This window comes from Anas acuta, chromosome 22 (assembly GCF_963932015.1).
Source record: "Anas acuta chromosome 22, bAnaAcu1.1, whole genome shotgun sequence".
In the NCBI taxonomy this organism is placed as follows: domain Eukaryota; kingdom Metazoa; phylum Chordata; class Aves; order Anseriformes; family Anatidae; genus Anas; species Anas acuta.
Genome location: NC_089000.1, coordinates 2,090,116 through 2,101,042, shown reverse-complemented (window position 1 = coordinate 2,101,042; position 10,927 = coordinate 2,090,116). Strand labels below are relative to the sequence as shown.

Genomic DNA, 10,927 nt, shown 5'->3' with positions numbered 1-10,927 from the left:
CATCCTTTGCGTGGCTGCTGGAGCAGCCCCCTCCTGCAGCAGCAGGACTTTGCCCTGCCTTTGGGCCTCCTCCACCCTGGTGTTTCCCCGTGCTGCTGGACTTCTCTGAGGTCCCAGAAGGCGCCAGCACTTCTGCTGACCAGGCTGTTCCCTGACTGTGACCGGCACAGCCAGGGTCGAGGGCAGAAAAGAAACTGTGGAAAGAAGTGAAACTTGGCACTTCTGCAACCGTGTAAACCTCTGTGCATGCAAGGACATCCCGCCCTCCCTGCTGCTCTTCCCCCCTGCTCCTGAGGAAGAGCTGCCTGCAAACAGAGCTGCCGATTCTCACTGCTCCCTTCTCACCCCCGCCAGGAGGTAAGTCACCCTGGACAGCTGGGGACACGTGCCTCTTCTGCCACCTCTCTCCCGTCTTTGCTCCCTGTCCTCATCCTTCTTCCACTTGCCCCCTAGCCTCCACAGGAGTCTGAAGTAGGAAAAAGGGGAGGAGGGGTAAATCTGTTCTCACTCCACCGTGTGGATGTGGACACTGCTGGGTTTTGCAGGCTGTTCCCAGACCGATTATCCCAGGCTTTGGTATGTGTTCAGGACATCCCTCCTCTCCTCCAGGTCTGCGTGTTGGGGACCTGCACCCCTTGTGCTTTTTTTTTTTTTTTTTTTAATCCCTTTACTGCTTATTCCTTTCCTGTTTCTCTCTCCTCCACTGTGTCTCTTTACACCCTTTCCTCACCTATGCTCTCCATCCCATGGGAGTGCTTACTCCCCAAACACAGGAGGAGTCAACCTCTTCATGCACCAGAGGCTTTACGCCCTGCTCTGTGTCCCAGGCTCTCCCACAGCCCTGCCATGGGCACACATCAGGGCTTTTCAGTAACATCATTGATTTCAGATCACGCAATGAAACAGGGAAATTATTTTCAACATTCCAACGTGGTGTCTGGCTACCTGAATTAAACAACACGTAGGTGGTGTAGTGGGTCTGTGCATGCACACTTGTGTCTGTGCACTGCACATCTCCACAGCTCTGGATGAAAACCCACGTTTATACTTGCATGTCCGTGTCCAAGGTGCATCTGTCGCTGCGTGCACCACGTGCATGTTTGCTGTGATCTTGCCTCCACCCCAAATTCCCCCTCTCCTGTGCTTGCAGGGACTGCAGGATGCGTCTCAGCCTTTGGCTGGCAGCCAGTGCCCTAGCAGCAGTGCTGGGCACAGCCCTGCCTTCAGAGCAGGTGTGTCGGGCACCGGATGGCAAAGACGGATTCCCTGGGGTCCCTGGCCTCAATGGGAGGCCAGGGCAGAAGGGTGACGTGGGGGAACCAGGTAAGGGGCAGCCAGGGACGCGCAGTGTTGGTGGCCTGGGAGCCTCGAGCCTCTTGGCAGGAGCAGAGCGGGCTGCAGGAGCTGCTTGGGCCATGCCAGCCCTGCCAGCTGTGGCATGAACATCACCTCAATGTCTCTCCCCAGGGAAACCGGCACCAAGGACAGGCATCCACGGACCCAAAGGGGATGAAGGTGAGCCGGGGCCTCCTGGCAACCCAGGAAACCGGGGCTTCCATGGTCCACCCGGCCCCCCTGGGGTGCCAGGGCAGCCAGGACCAAGAGGGGCCAAGGGGAAGGCTGGCAATATCCTGGAGCAGCCACGTCCTGCCTTCTCTGCCTCACGGAAGTCCCAGACGAACCGGGGCAGCACGGTGGTGTTCGACAACATCATCACCAACCAGGAGAACTCCTACAGTAGCCAGAGCGGGCAGTTCACCTGCCGTATCCCCGGGCTCTACTACTTTGCTTTTCAAGTGGTCTCCATCGGAGACCTCTGCCTGAGCATCACCAAGAATAGGGAGCGCGTGGTCAGCTTCTGCGACAACAACAGCCGCAACATCCTGCAGGTGAACTCGGGCAGCAGCGTGCTGAGCCTGGCTGTGGGTGACCAGGTCTCAGTGAGCTTTGACCCCGTGAAGGGCAGCCAGATTTACAGCGGCTCCGAGGCAGACAGCGTCTTCAGCGGCTTCATGCTCTTCCCACAGACGGGCTGACGGGCCGTCAGCCTCAGGACTTGCCAGCCCAGAGCTAAGCTGCTTAGCGTCAGAGCACTGCTGTGTGTGTCTCCGTGTCTTTGAGCCCTGCGAGCGTGTAGGATGGCCTTATAGCACAGCAAAGGCCTCAGCAATGGCCTCAAATTTAACAGCCAGCCAGGCCCTGTGCTTCTGCCAGGATTACCAAGCAGCCAGGCCGTGGGTGACCACTGCAGTGCCAAGACCAACCCAGAAATTCCCTCCAGGCTGTGATGAGCCTGCTCTTGTCTGTGGGATGCAGGCAGGCCATCCCGCTGCCTCCTGGAGGCCCCAGTAGCCTTTTCTGCTCCCAACTGCTCAGACCCTACACCAAAGGGGATCAGTTGTCACCGGGGCTGTTCTCTGGCACTGTTCCCAAGTGTGAAATCACCATGTGCCACTGCTTTTGCTACGCTAACCACTGTAAATGCCTTTCTGGTGCAAGGCCGCTGTTACCTCTCGCATTGTCCTCATCATTACAAATAAACCTCTTCTTCCCCGACAACTGCTTGTGGTTTCGTTCCTACTTGCAGCAAACTGTTGATGTCCTGGGCTGTCCCAAGCTGCCCAGGGAGAGAAGTGATCCCAGCTTGTCTCTAGATAAGACAGGAGGGACCTGAGTGTATGAGCAGAGCCTTCACTTATGGGGAGGATCGGGGGAAGTCTCTGGGCCCGGCCGCCCAGCCAGTTTGTAACCCAGCAGTGTGCCTGTCCCAGCCACAGGCTGACAGCTTCTCCAGGAAAATACTGTGGGAATCTATGTCCGAAGGTTTTGCTGAAGGCTAGGCAGACCACGCCAACAGCCTTTCCCTCATCCACCAGGCGGGTCACCCCAAGAGATGAGGTTGGTCAGGCACGACTTGCCTTTCCTGAACCCGTCCTGGCTGGGCCTGATCCCTCGATTGTACCATGTACATTGTGTGGTTGCATTCAAGATGTCCTGTTCCATCACCTCTCCTGGCACCGAGGTCAGGCTGACAGGCCTGTAGTTCCCTGGATCCTCCTTACGACCCTTCTTAGAGATGGGCGCCACGTTAGCAAGTCTCCAGTCATCAGGGACCTCTCTGTATGACCATGACCACAGATAGATGATGGAAAGCAGCCCAGCAATCACATCCACCAGCTCCCTCAGCACCCTCGGGTGGATCCCCTGTGGCCCCATGGACTTGTGACAGTCCAGGTGAAGCAGCAGGTCTGTAACTCTTTCCATCTGAAATGTGTGTGTGGGGGGGTTCTTCTGCTCCCTGTCCCAGACTTCCAGGTCAGGAGGCTGAGTACCCCGAGGGTAAGCGGTCTGGCTAGTAAAGACAGATGTAAAGACATCATTAAGAACCTCCGCCTTTTCCTTATCCTCATCAGTCATGTTCCCCCCTGCATCCAGGAAAGGATGGAGGTTCTCCTTGGCCCTCCTCTTACAATTAATGTATTTGTAAAAACATTTTTTGTTGTTATCTTTAACCACAGTGGCCATGTTGTGTGCTCATGCTGGGCTTTAGCCTTTCTGATTTTCTTTCTGCATATGCTGGCAACTTCCTTGTACTCTCCCTGAATTTCCCGTCCCTTCTTCCACCGAACATGAACTCTCCTTTTCTCCTGGAGACTCAGCAAAAGTTCCCTGTCCAGCCACGCCGGTACTTCTGTTCTCCCAGCCCCTGCTGCTGTGGTGGCAAGGCATGGCACAAGCACAGGTCTTGCAGGACAGCCAGGGAAATGCTTGCTCAGAGAAAATAATCAGGCAGGAGGATGTGAAACTCGGATGGGGGCCAGCCAGGGGCTGCGTGTCCCTATCGGGCTCTTTCCTAACTGTGTGACTTCCTCCGGGAGGGTGTCGCAGAGGGAGACGCAGGTCGTGCAGAGCCAGCAGGCAGTGCCCTCGGCACACAGGGCTCCACAGCTCAGGATCCCACACCCTGCTCCCCTGCTGGAGGTAAGAGGTGCTGTACAGTTCCTTTGGGGTGGGCTGCATGGGTCCGGCAGCACAGCGCAGTGCTGGGTGCTGTGGAGGAGGCAGGAGCACTGCCAGGCACTCTTGGGGGAGCATGCATGCCTCTCCTTCCCGGGGGAAGACCCACTCCCTTGGGCCAGGCGCTGTGCTGGGAGATCCCCAGCGGATGGGAACTCGATCCCGTTGTGCAGGAGGAGTCAGGCTGCTGCTGGAGGATGGGTGAGATCAGCTCGGTGCAGCATGGAGCTCCAGCCTCGGGGCAGCGTGGTGCATGGCTCTGCAGTGCTGTGCATGTCTGCAGGGGGCTTGGGGTGCTGAGCCAGCAGAGCTTGGGGCTGGCAGCGGATACCCCAAGTCCTCATGGCTCTGTCCAGACTGAAATTTTAACCCACTGGTGGCTGCCCTGGGGTTGATGATGATACCAGAGCCTGGTATCATCACATATCGGCCTCCCCACCACCCAGCAATGGGCATGGGGAAGGTAATATTGAAGGCTCCAGCTGCTGTGACCCTCATAGCTCTGAGCCTTCTTTGCTTCACGGACTGAAAGCCACCCTGCCATGGCACCTCATCCCAGCACTTTCTTTCCCTTTTCTACCATCCAGAGCTCCAAAATGAGGCAGAGCTTTTGGAAGCATTTCTGTCTGGCCCTCACTCTCCTACCTCTGTACCTGGGGTCTGCAGTGACCGGAGATCCCTCCCACAGCTGCTATGGGGCTCCAGGCCTGCCAGGCACGCCGGGTGTGCCAGGCAAGGATGGCCGAGATGGGCTGAAGGGAGCCAAAGGAGAGCCAGGTGAGTGAGCAAGGAGGGGAACCATGAAGGCTGTCAAACCACAGGCACTGAGCCTGCCTTAGTTGCTGGTATGGAGAGCAACGTCCCTGCACTTGGAGAAGTGCTCGATGTTCCCATAATCTGCAGACGGGGCAGAAGGAGAGGAAACAACCTTCTTCTGTCTGATGGAAAGGGTCTGGGGGAGTCTCTCCCCATGTCCTTTCATTGTGGCTCACTCCTTCCCTCCTCACCTCTCCACAGGCATCCCAGCCATTCCTGCTACACGAGGCCCCAAGGGTATGAAAGGGGAGCCGGGCAGCCCTGGCTTGCCAGGCAAGACGGGCCCCGCCGGTCCCCCCGGTCCCCCTGGAGACCCCGGGGAGATGGGCAGTGCCGGAGAGCCAGGCATGCCAGGCAGCTACAAGCAGAAGCACCAGTCGGCATTTTCGGTGACGAGGCAGACGGCTGAGCACCCCTTAAAGAACATCCCCGTGATCTTCAACCACGTCATCACCAACACCAACAACGACTACGACACCACCACCGGCAAGTTCACCTGCAAGCTCCCCGGCCTCTACTACTTCGTCTTCCACAGCTCACAGACAGCCAACCTCTGCGTCCTGCTGTTCAAGAACATGAAAAAGATGGCCAGCTTCTGCGACCACAAGACCAACACCATGCAGGTCAGCTCAGGTGGCATCCTCCTCCACCTGCAGGCTGGGAACGAGGTCTGGCTGGAGGTGAACGACTACAACGGCATGGTGGGCATCGGTGGCTCCGACAGCATCTTCTCGGGGTTCCTGCTCTTCCCAGACTAGAGGAGCACCGGAGCTCAGCCCAGCACACCAAGCCCTTTGCCCTGCCCTGCAAATTCTGTTGCTCGCTGCCAGGCCGTTGCTCATGCCCCAGGTTTCTCTGCTGGGTGGGAAGCCCCAGCAAGAGAGTCCACCCCAGCCATAATCCCCTGGCTTGGGGTTTGTGTGCAGTCCCTGAGCAAGGGGGCCGGGCACATCCAGCTGGATCTGTGCCTGCAGTGACAGCACCAAGCCCCTGGAGTCCCATTGGCACTGCCTCGTGCAGCAAAACATCTCCACCTCCCACACACTGCCCTGATAACACCCCGTTACCTTGTGCTGCTGGAGCCAGGGCTCAAGGGTCTTTCTGTGTCTCTCCCCTTCCCACACTGGATGCACCAGGGACAGTCAGGGGTCCTGGAGCAGGCTGGAAGCAACAGCTTTGCCATGAGCTGGCTGTGGAAAGTGTCAATAAATCCTTCCCCAGTACTCCTGGCTGAGCATCTTTTTTTTTCTTCGTGATTTGCCTTTCTGCAGGTGGAGCCCATGTGTGGCTGGCTGGCTGTGGCACGCACAGGAGCGCGTGTGTATGTGAACTGGCTGCTTGCCTGCACCACGTCTGGATGTCCCTGAGCCCTCGCTGGCTGGGCTGTGCTCAGCACCAGCCTCACAAACCATTCACAGCGCTGGCTTTGCTCACTCAGTAGGGCCCCCAGCTGCACTGACAGCAGGAAGGGGACCCACCCCTTGAGCAGTGCTCACTTAACGGGGACAAGACGCCCCCAGGAAGGGGCCCTGATATTCCCCTTCCCACCCAAGTGGATGCAATTCAGCTGCCCACACAGCAAGCCTTGTAGCCAGGTGTCAGGCAGCTGGGACATCCCCAGGGACCCTGCCTCACCAGGCACTTACCCCCTCCCCATTTTCAGATGACAGCCAGAGGGCTCCGCCACCTCCGCATGCACGGTGCAGGCACCAGAAATTTATCTGGGGACAAAGACGTCGCTGCTAACTGGGAAGAAATGGCCAAGGGGTGCCTGAGGGTGTTGCATGATAGCAACAGGGAATAGCAGGGGGTTGGGAAAGACCAAAACCAGCCTTGGGCTGAACCCAAGAAACTCCTTCAAGAGAGGCCGTGGTTTTCACAGCAAAAAGGTGCAGGGTGGCCAGCTCTTGGCCAAAAGGGGCTGCGTGGACATGGCTTTGGGAAACAGCTCTTCCCTGGTGACTTCTGCTGTCACCCTCAGTGACCGCTCAGCACTGCAGTGACCCTCTGGGGAAGGGATCTGAGCCACATCCAAGGACATGTGCCACCCCCAGATGGTGTGGTAGGACAACAGTGAGAGCTGCCCCACTGGAGCAGGCTGGTGTGTGTCTTGGTGCCACCAAACAAGGCTTCCACGAGGGGTAGTAAAGCCCAGAGGTGCAGGGTTAGCTCTGCAGGGACCTGGACCACAAAAAGTGTTACCCATAGGGGACATGGAAGGACAGGGCAGGGGAAGCACAAGAAGCCTCACAGAGCCGGAGAGAAGGAGCTGATGTTTGTGGAGGCTGCAGAACCCACCAAAACCCAACAGAGCCTTTTCTTGGTGGCTTGCTGCACACTGGAGCAGGAGAGCTCTTCTCCTCCCAATGGTCTACACTTTACCTCCACAGGGCATCCACAGAGAGTGGAATTGGAAATACTTTTATTGCAGGGTAAAATCACTTCCCATTCACAACATTTAGGAGAACCTGGGGGCCGGATTCAAGGTGATAGATGCTCAGGCCATGTCACACCCTCTGGGCTGGTGTCTCCTCCCAGCAGAGCTGGGTATGTGCAGGGAAGCCTGAATGAAGCCAGCAAAGTGAGCGTGCAATGCTCCTCTCTCCCGAGGGACTGCCCTGAATTTGCATCGAGCTCATGGCAGTGTTCCCCAGAGCAAGCAGAGCTGAGCAAGGCACGGAGACCCCCCCAGGGCATGGTGAACGTCCCCCTGCTCCCCAGGGCCAGAGCTGTTCACCTGAGGGACCCCGGGTCACTGTCTGAGGACTTCACATTCTGCTGAGCTGACAGATGGCATTCATAAGGGATATGAAAGTGACAATGAACTAAAGATAAAAAAAAAAAAGGATGTGGCCAGATTCTTTCACAACAATCCTTGCAGCAAACTTCTGCTTCCCTGCAGGGTCATTTCCAAGCAGGACGCTGGTGTGTCCTGCTCTGCTTCCCGGTCTGTGCAACGAGAAGCTCGGGGTAAGAGCAAGCTGCCTGGAAGGCTGAGAACCAGCTCCCTCCTGCAGGTAGGAGCACATGGGGGACCCAAAAGCACAAAGGGGGGAAACCAGTCCTTGTGTCACTGGCACTTCTCTGTGCCCGGTGCTTACCCCAGCCCTGGCTGCACCAGGAGCTGGGGGAAGGAGCTGAGCTGGGGGATGCAGGGAGGGCAGAAGGAAGATGGGACCCCAGGGAAGCCCAGGTGACCGTCCCAGTTAGGCTAGTTAGATACAGAAATACTTCTGGGATGGAGCAAGCAGGTGGCAGGACAGAAGGGGAAGCCACGGGGGTTAGGACGGCAAGTTGGGTGATATATTTTTATCTGCAAAGACTAAAGGTGTTCCTCAGACATAGTGGTGGAAAGCAAGGGCTTGAAACTGCTCTGGCCTGGGGAAGGATTTGGCCCTGCACTTTGTGGTCCTAAGCTGGGATGAAGAATCTCTCCTCTGAGGGAGCAGCAGGGCTCGGAGCAGGGAGCTGCAGGACATACCTGTGTGTCCCTCCTGTGCAGCAGGGCTGTCTCAGGCATAGACTCCTGGCAGCAGCACAACGAGGCTGGGCATCAGTCCTCTGGGATGGGCTAACTTGTGGGCGTTCATGTGGCTGGAGCTCTGGACACTTGTCGACGTGGGAAGAGACTGAGAATCCTTCCCAACCTGCCCAGAGGGGTGATGAGCAGGGTGGATTTAGATCCACAAGGAGACGCTTTCCCTTATTCGTGTTATCACCCAGGAGTGCTTCTAGGCATCTTCCTCCAGAGGGGCTTCCTCATCCCTCCCACTGCCTGGGGCTACGTAGCACCTCAGCATCCTTTTGTGCTCCAGCAGGGAAGACAAGATGCAGACCATGTGGGTGATGTTGATCTGCTTAGCCGGAGGGCAGCTCGCGTGTGCCACGCTCTGCAAGACTTACGGCACCATCCCGGGCATCCCAGGGGCACCCGGCCAGCCTGGCAGCAATGGCAGAGATGGACAGAATGGCCCAAAGGGTGATCGAGGTAAGGGGTAGGGGCTGCAGGTGTGGAAAACATCATCTTACAAACACCAAGAGGAGAAAAAAAAAAACGTGGTGAAAAGCACACGGCTGGGGGGAAAGTGGTACAGCAGAAACCACTTTATACAAGGCCCTTTGTGGTGTTATCAGGCACGGGTGATGCTCAGGGACAGCAGGGGATGGGCAGACAGCAACACCATGAAGAAAACACCATGAGGGACTCGGGGATGGAGGGTGTACATGGGCAGAGAGCAAGGGGAGCCATGCCTGCTTGGTGGGCAGGGGTCTCCACTCACCCACTGCCCAGCACAGGTCCCTGTGGTTTCCTTCACAGCGTCTCCTCTGCAGTCCCACGGGGCTCAGCTGTGACCACAACACCTCTTCCTCCTGCTTTTTAGGTCCCCCTGGCCGGGCGGAGGACGAAGGAGAAATTGGGGAGAAGGGAGACCCAGGAACACCAGGGTACCCGGGGAAGATTGGCCCCAGGGGCCCCGTGGGTTCAAAGGGACTGCAGGGCCCCACGGGACCCCCCGGTCCCCAGGGAGACTCTGGGGACTACAAGGCCACCCTCAAGTCCGCCTTCTCAGCGGCCAGGACGATCAGCATCTTCCCTCGCCGGGAGCAGCCCATCCGCTTCGACCGTGTCATCACGAACGAGAAGGGTCACTACGAGAACCGCTACGGCCGCTTCACCTGCCGCGTGCCGGGCATCTACTACTTCACCTACCACGTCACGTCCAAGGGCAGCCTGTGCCTCAGAATGAAAAAGGGCCGGGGTGGCAGCAAGGGCGACGTGGTGCTGACCTTCTGCGACTACGTGCACAGCAGCTACCAGATCACCACCGGCGGCGTGGTGCTCAAGATGGCAATGAACGACTCCGTCTGGCTGGAGCCAACGGAGAAGAACGCCATCGTGGGGATCGAAGGGTCTGACAGCATCTTTTCCGGCTTCCTGATCTTCCCTGAGGCTTAGCCTGCTGAAGACATCTCCCTAGACGCTCTTTGCAGCCCTTGCCCTACCGCTGGCTCCCCCTGCCAAGGAGCAAGGACTCCCCTGGAGATGACTCTTTGCTCCACATTCGGTGCCCTCAGTCTTTTGTTGCCAGTCTTGCACATTAAATGACAGCGCGTGCTGCTGCTGGTCCCCTCCCGCCTGGGGTTTGCTTCTTTCCCTGTCTTTGAGCCTGGCCCTGAGGCTTTCCCAGCCCTTGGGTTTGGTGTGGGAGGAGGGGACGGGAAAGCAGCCTCGAAAATCACACAGCACACCCACTGGCCCAGGGACCAAACAGGCAGGACTGGGGCCACGGGGCACCCACGTCAAAGCTGGGGTGCAAAATGGGCACTCTGTTTGCTGGGGCACAACGGGTTGGGTCCAGGGGGACTGCAGGCAGGGCCCTCACCCTGCTCTGAGCAGGAGGCTCTGGGTGAAGCTGTGCCTGGCCTCCAGCAGGCATCCTGCTGCTGCACCACAGAGCTGACACCTCACACAGCACCCAAATACCCAGGCCAGCCCCACTGCTTCCCAGGAGGCTGCTCCCTGCGCCCCAAGGTGCAGCCTGCACTCATTAGCATCTCACAGCCGGTCAATTAATGCTGCAGATCACGCTGCCTCCTTATGGAGGTGTGCAAATTCCCTGCCCAGGGTTAAGAAAAGCGAGGAAGCCTGGTTCCCTGGGCAGAGCTGTGCCTGTAAAAGTGGGTTGCCTGCAGCCCCCAGGCCAGCCACACCATGCAGCAACTCACTCAGGATGTGTTTTTGGGGGGTTCTGTGGGATTTGAAAGAGGCTGGATGTAGGGGAGGGTGCTAAGGGGTCTCACGTGGGAGGGGGATATAGAGGAAGCGTTGCTACTGAGATTTTAGGGCTTGGTTTTAGGGCCCCACAGCTCTGGGCTCAGCACATCTGAGAAGAAGGAGCTGCCTGCTCCAGTCCCAGCACAAGACGATGCCTCCCGGGCCCACACGGTGCCGCTGCCACCGATTTGAAGGCTCCCATTTCTGTCCGAGATAACGAAACAGCAAGTGGCACCGGAGGCTGGTGCCCCACAATCACATCCCTGTCCCACTGGCCGCAGGGGCAAAGCTTGTAGGGACCGGGCAGAAGTGTGAGGC

General features: G+C 57.9%; 3 protein-coding genes across 5 annotated transcripts; all 3 read left to right on the top strand.

Moving 5' to 3' along the window:
* Window positions 1–202: 202 nt before the first annotated feature.
* Window positions 203–2,559, top strand: C1QA (complement C1q A chain). The gene is made up of 3 exons (XM_068658679.1): window positions 203–357; window positions 1,151–1,323; window positions 1,468–2,559. Exons 2-3 carry the CDS (start codon window positions 1,161–1,163, stop codon window positions 2,034–2,036), a joined length of 732 nt encoding a protein of 243 aa, XP_068514780.1. The 5' UTR covers window positions 203–357; window positions 1,151–1,160; the 3' UTR covers window positions 2,037–2,559.
* Window positions 2,560–3,795: 1,236 nt separating this feature from the next.
* On the top strand, window positions 3,796–6,056 carry C1QC (complement C1q C chain). Of its 2 annotated transcripts, none has more exons than XM_068658573.1 (3): window positions 3,796–3,981; window positions 4,605–4,794; window positions 5,035–6,056. In XM_068658573.1, exons 1-3 carry the CDS (start codon window positions 3,811–3,813, stop codon window positions 5,589–5,591), a joined length of 918 nt encoding a protein of 305 aa, XP_068514674.1. In that variant the 5' UTR covers window positions 3,796–3,810; the 3' UTR covers window positions 5,592–6,056. The 2 variants fall into 2 exon arrangements, with proteins under 2 accessions (XP_068514674.1, XP_068514675.1); XM_068658574.1 differs by having other exon boundaries at window positions 3,849–3,988.
* Window positions 6,057–7,703: 1,647 nt separating this feature from the next.
* Window positions 7,704–9,968, top strand: C1QB (complement C1q B chain). 2 transcript variants are annotated; one of them, XM_068658575.1, is made up of 3 exons: window positions 7,704–7,850; window positions 8,649–8,821; window positions 9,216–9,968. In XM_068658575.1, exons 2-3 carry the CDS (start codon window positions 8,662–8,664, stop codon window positions 9,788–9,790), a joined length of 735 nt encoding a protein of 244 aa, XP_068514676.1. In that variant the 5' UTR covers window positions 7,704–7,850; window positions 8,649–8,661; the 3' UTR covers window positions 9,791–9,968. The 2 variants fall into 2 exon arrangements, with proteins under 2 accessions (XP_068514676.1, XP_068514677.1); XM_068658576.1 differs by having other exon boundaries at window positions 7,706–7,850; window positions 8,652–8,821.
* Window positions 9,969–10,927: the final 959 nt, after the last annotated feature.

What these genes read in the sequence shown, in the direction of transcription:
- C1QA (XM_068658679.1), top strand. Translation starts at nt 1,161, where the DNA reads ATGCGTCTCAGCCTTTGGCTGGCAGCCAGTGCCCTAGCAGCAGTGCTG. An exon ending in GGGTGACGTGGGGGAACCAG is followed by an intron (nt 1,324 to 1,467) that starts GTAAGGGGCAGC and finishes GTCTCTCCCCAG; the next exon opens with GGAAACCGGCACCAAGGACA.
- C1QC (XM_068658573.1), top strand. Translation starts at nt 3,811, where the DNA reads ATGGGGGCCAGCCAGGGGCTGCGTGTCCCTATCGGGCTCTTTCCTAAC. An exon ending in ACCCTGCTCCCCTGCTGGAG is followed by an intron (nt 3,982 to 4,604) that starts GTAAGAGGTGCT and finishes TCTACCATCCAG; the next exon opens with AGCTCCAAAATGAGGCAGAG. An exon ending in GGGAGCCAAAGGAGAGCCAG is followed by an intron (nt 4,795 to 5,034) that starts GTGAGTGAGCAA and finishes ACCTCTCCACAG; the next exon opens with GCATCCCAGCCATTCCTGCT.
- C1QB (XM_068658575.1), top strand. Translation starts at nt 8,662, where the DNA reads ATGCAGACCATGTGGGTGATGTTGATCTGCTTAGCCGGAGGGCAGCTC. An exon ending in TGGCCCAAAGGGTGATCGAG is followed by an intron (nt 8,822 to 9,215) that starts GTAAGGGGTAGG and finishes CCTGCTTTTTAG; the next exon opens with GTCCCCCTGGCCGGGCGGAG.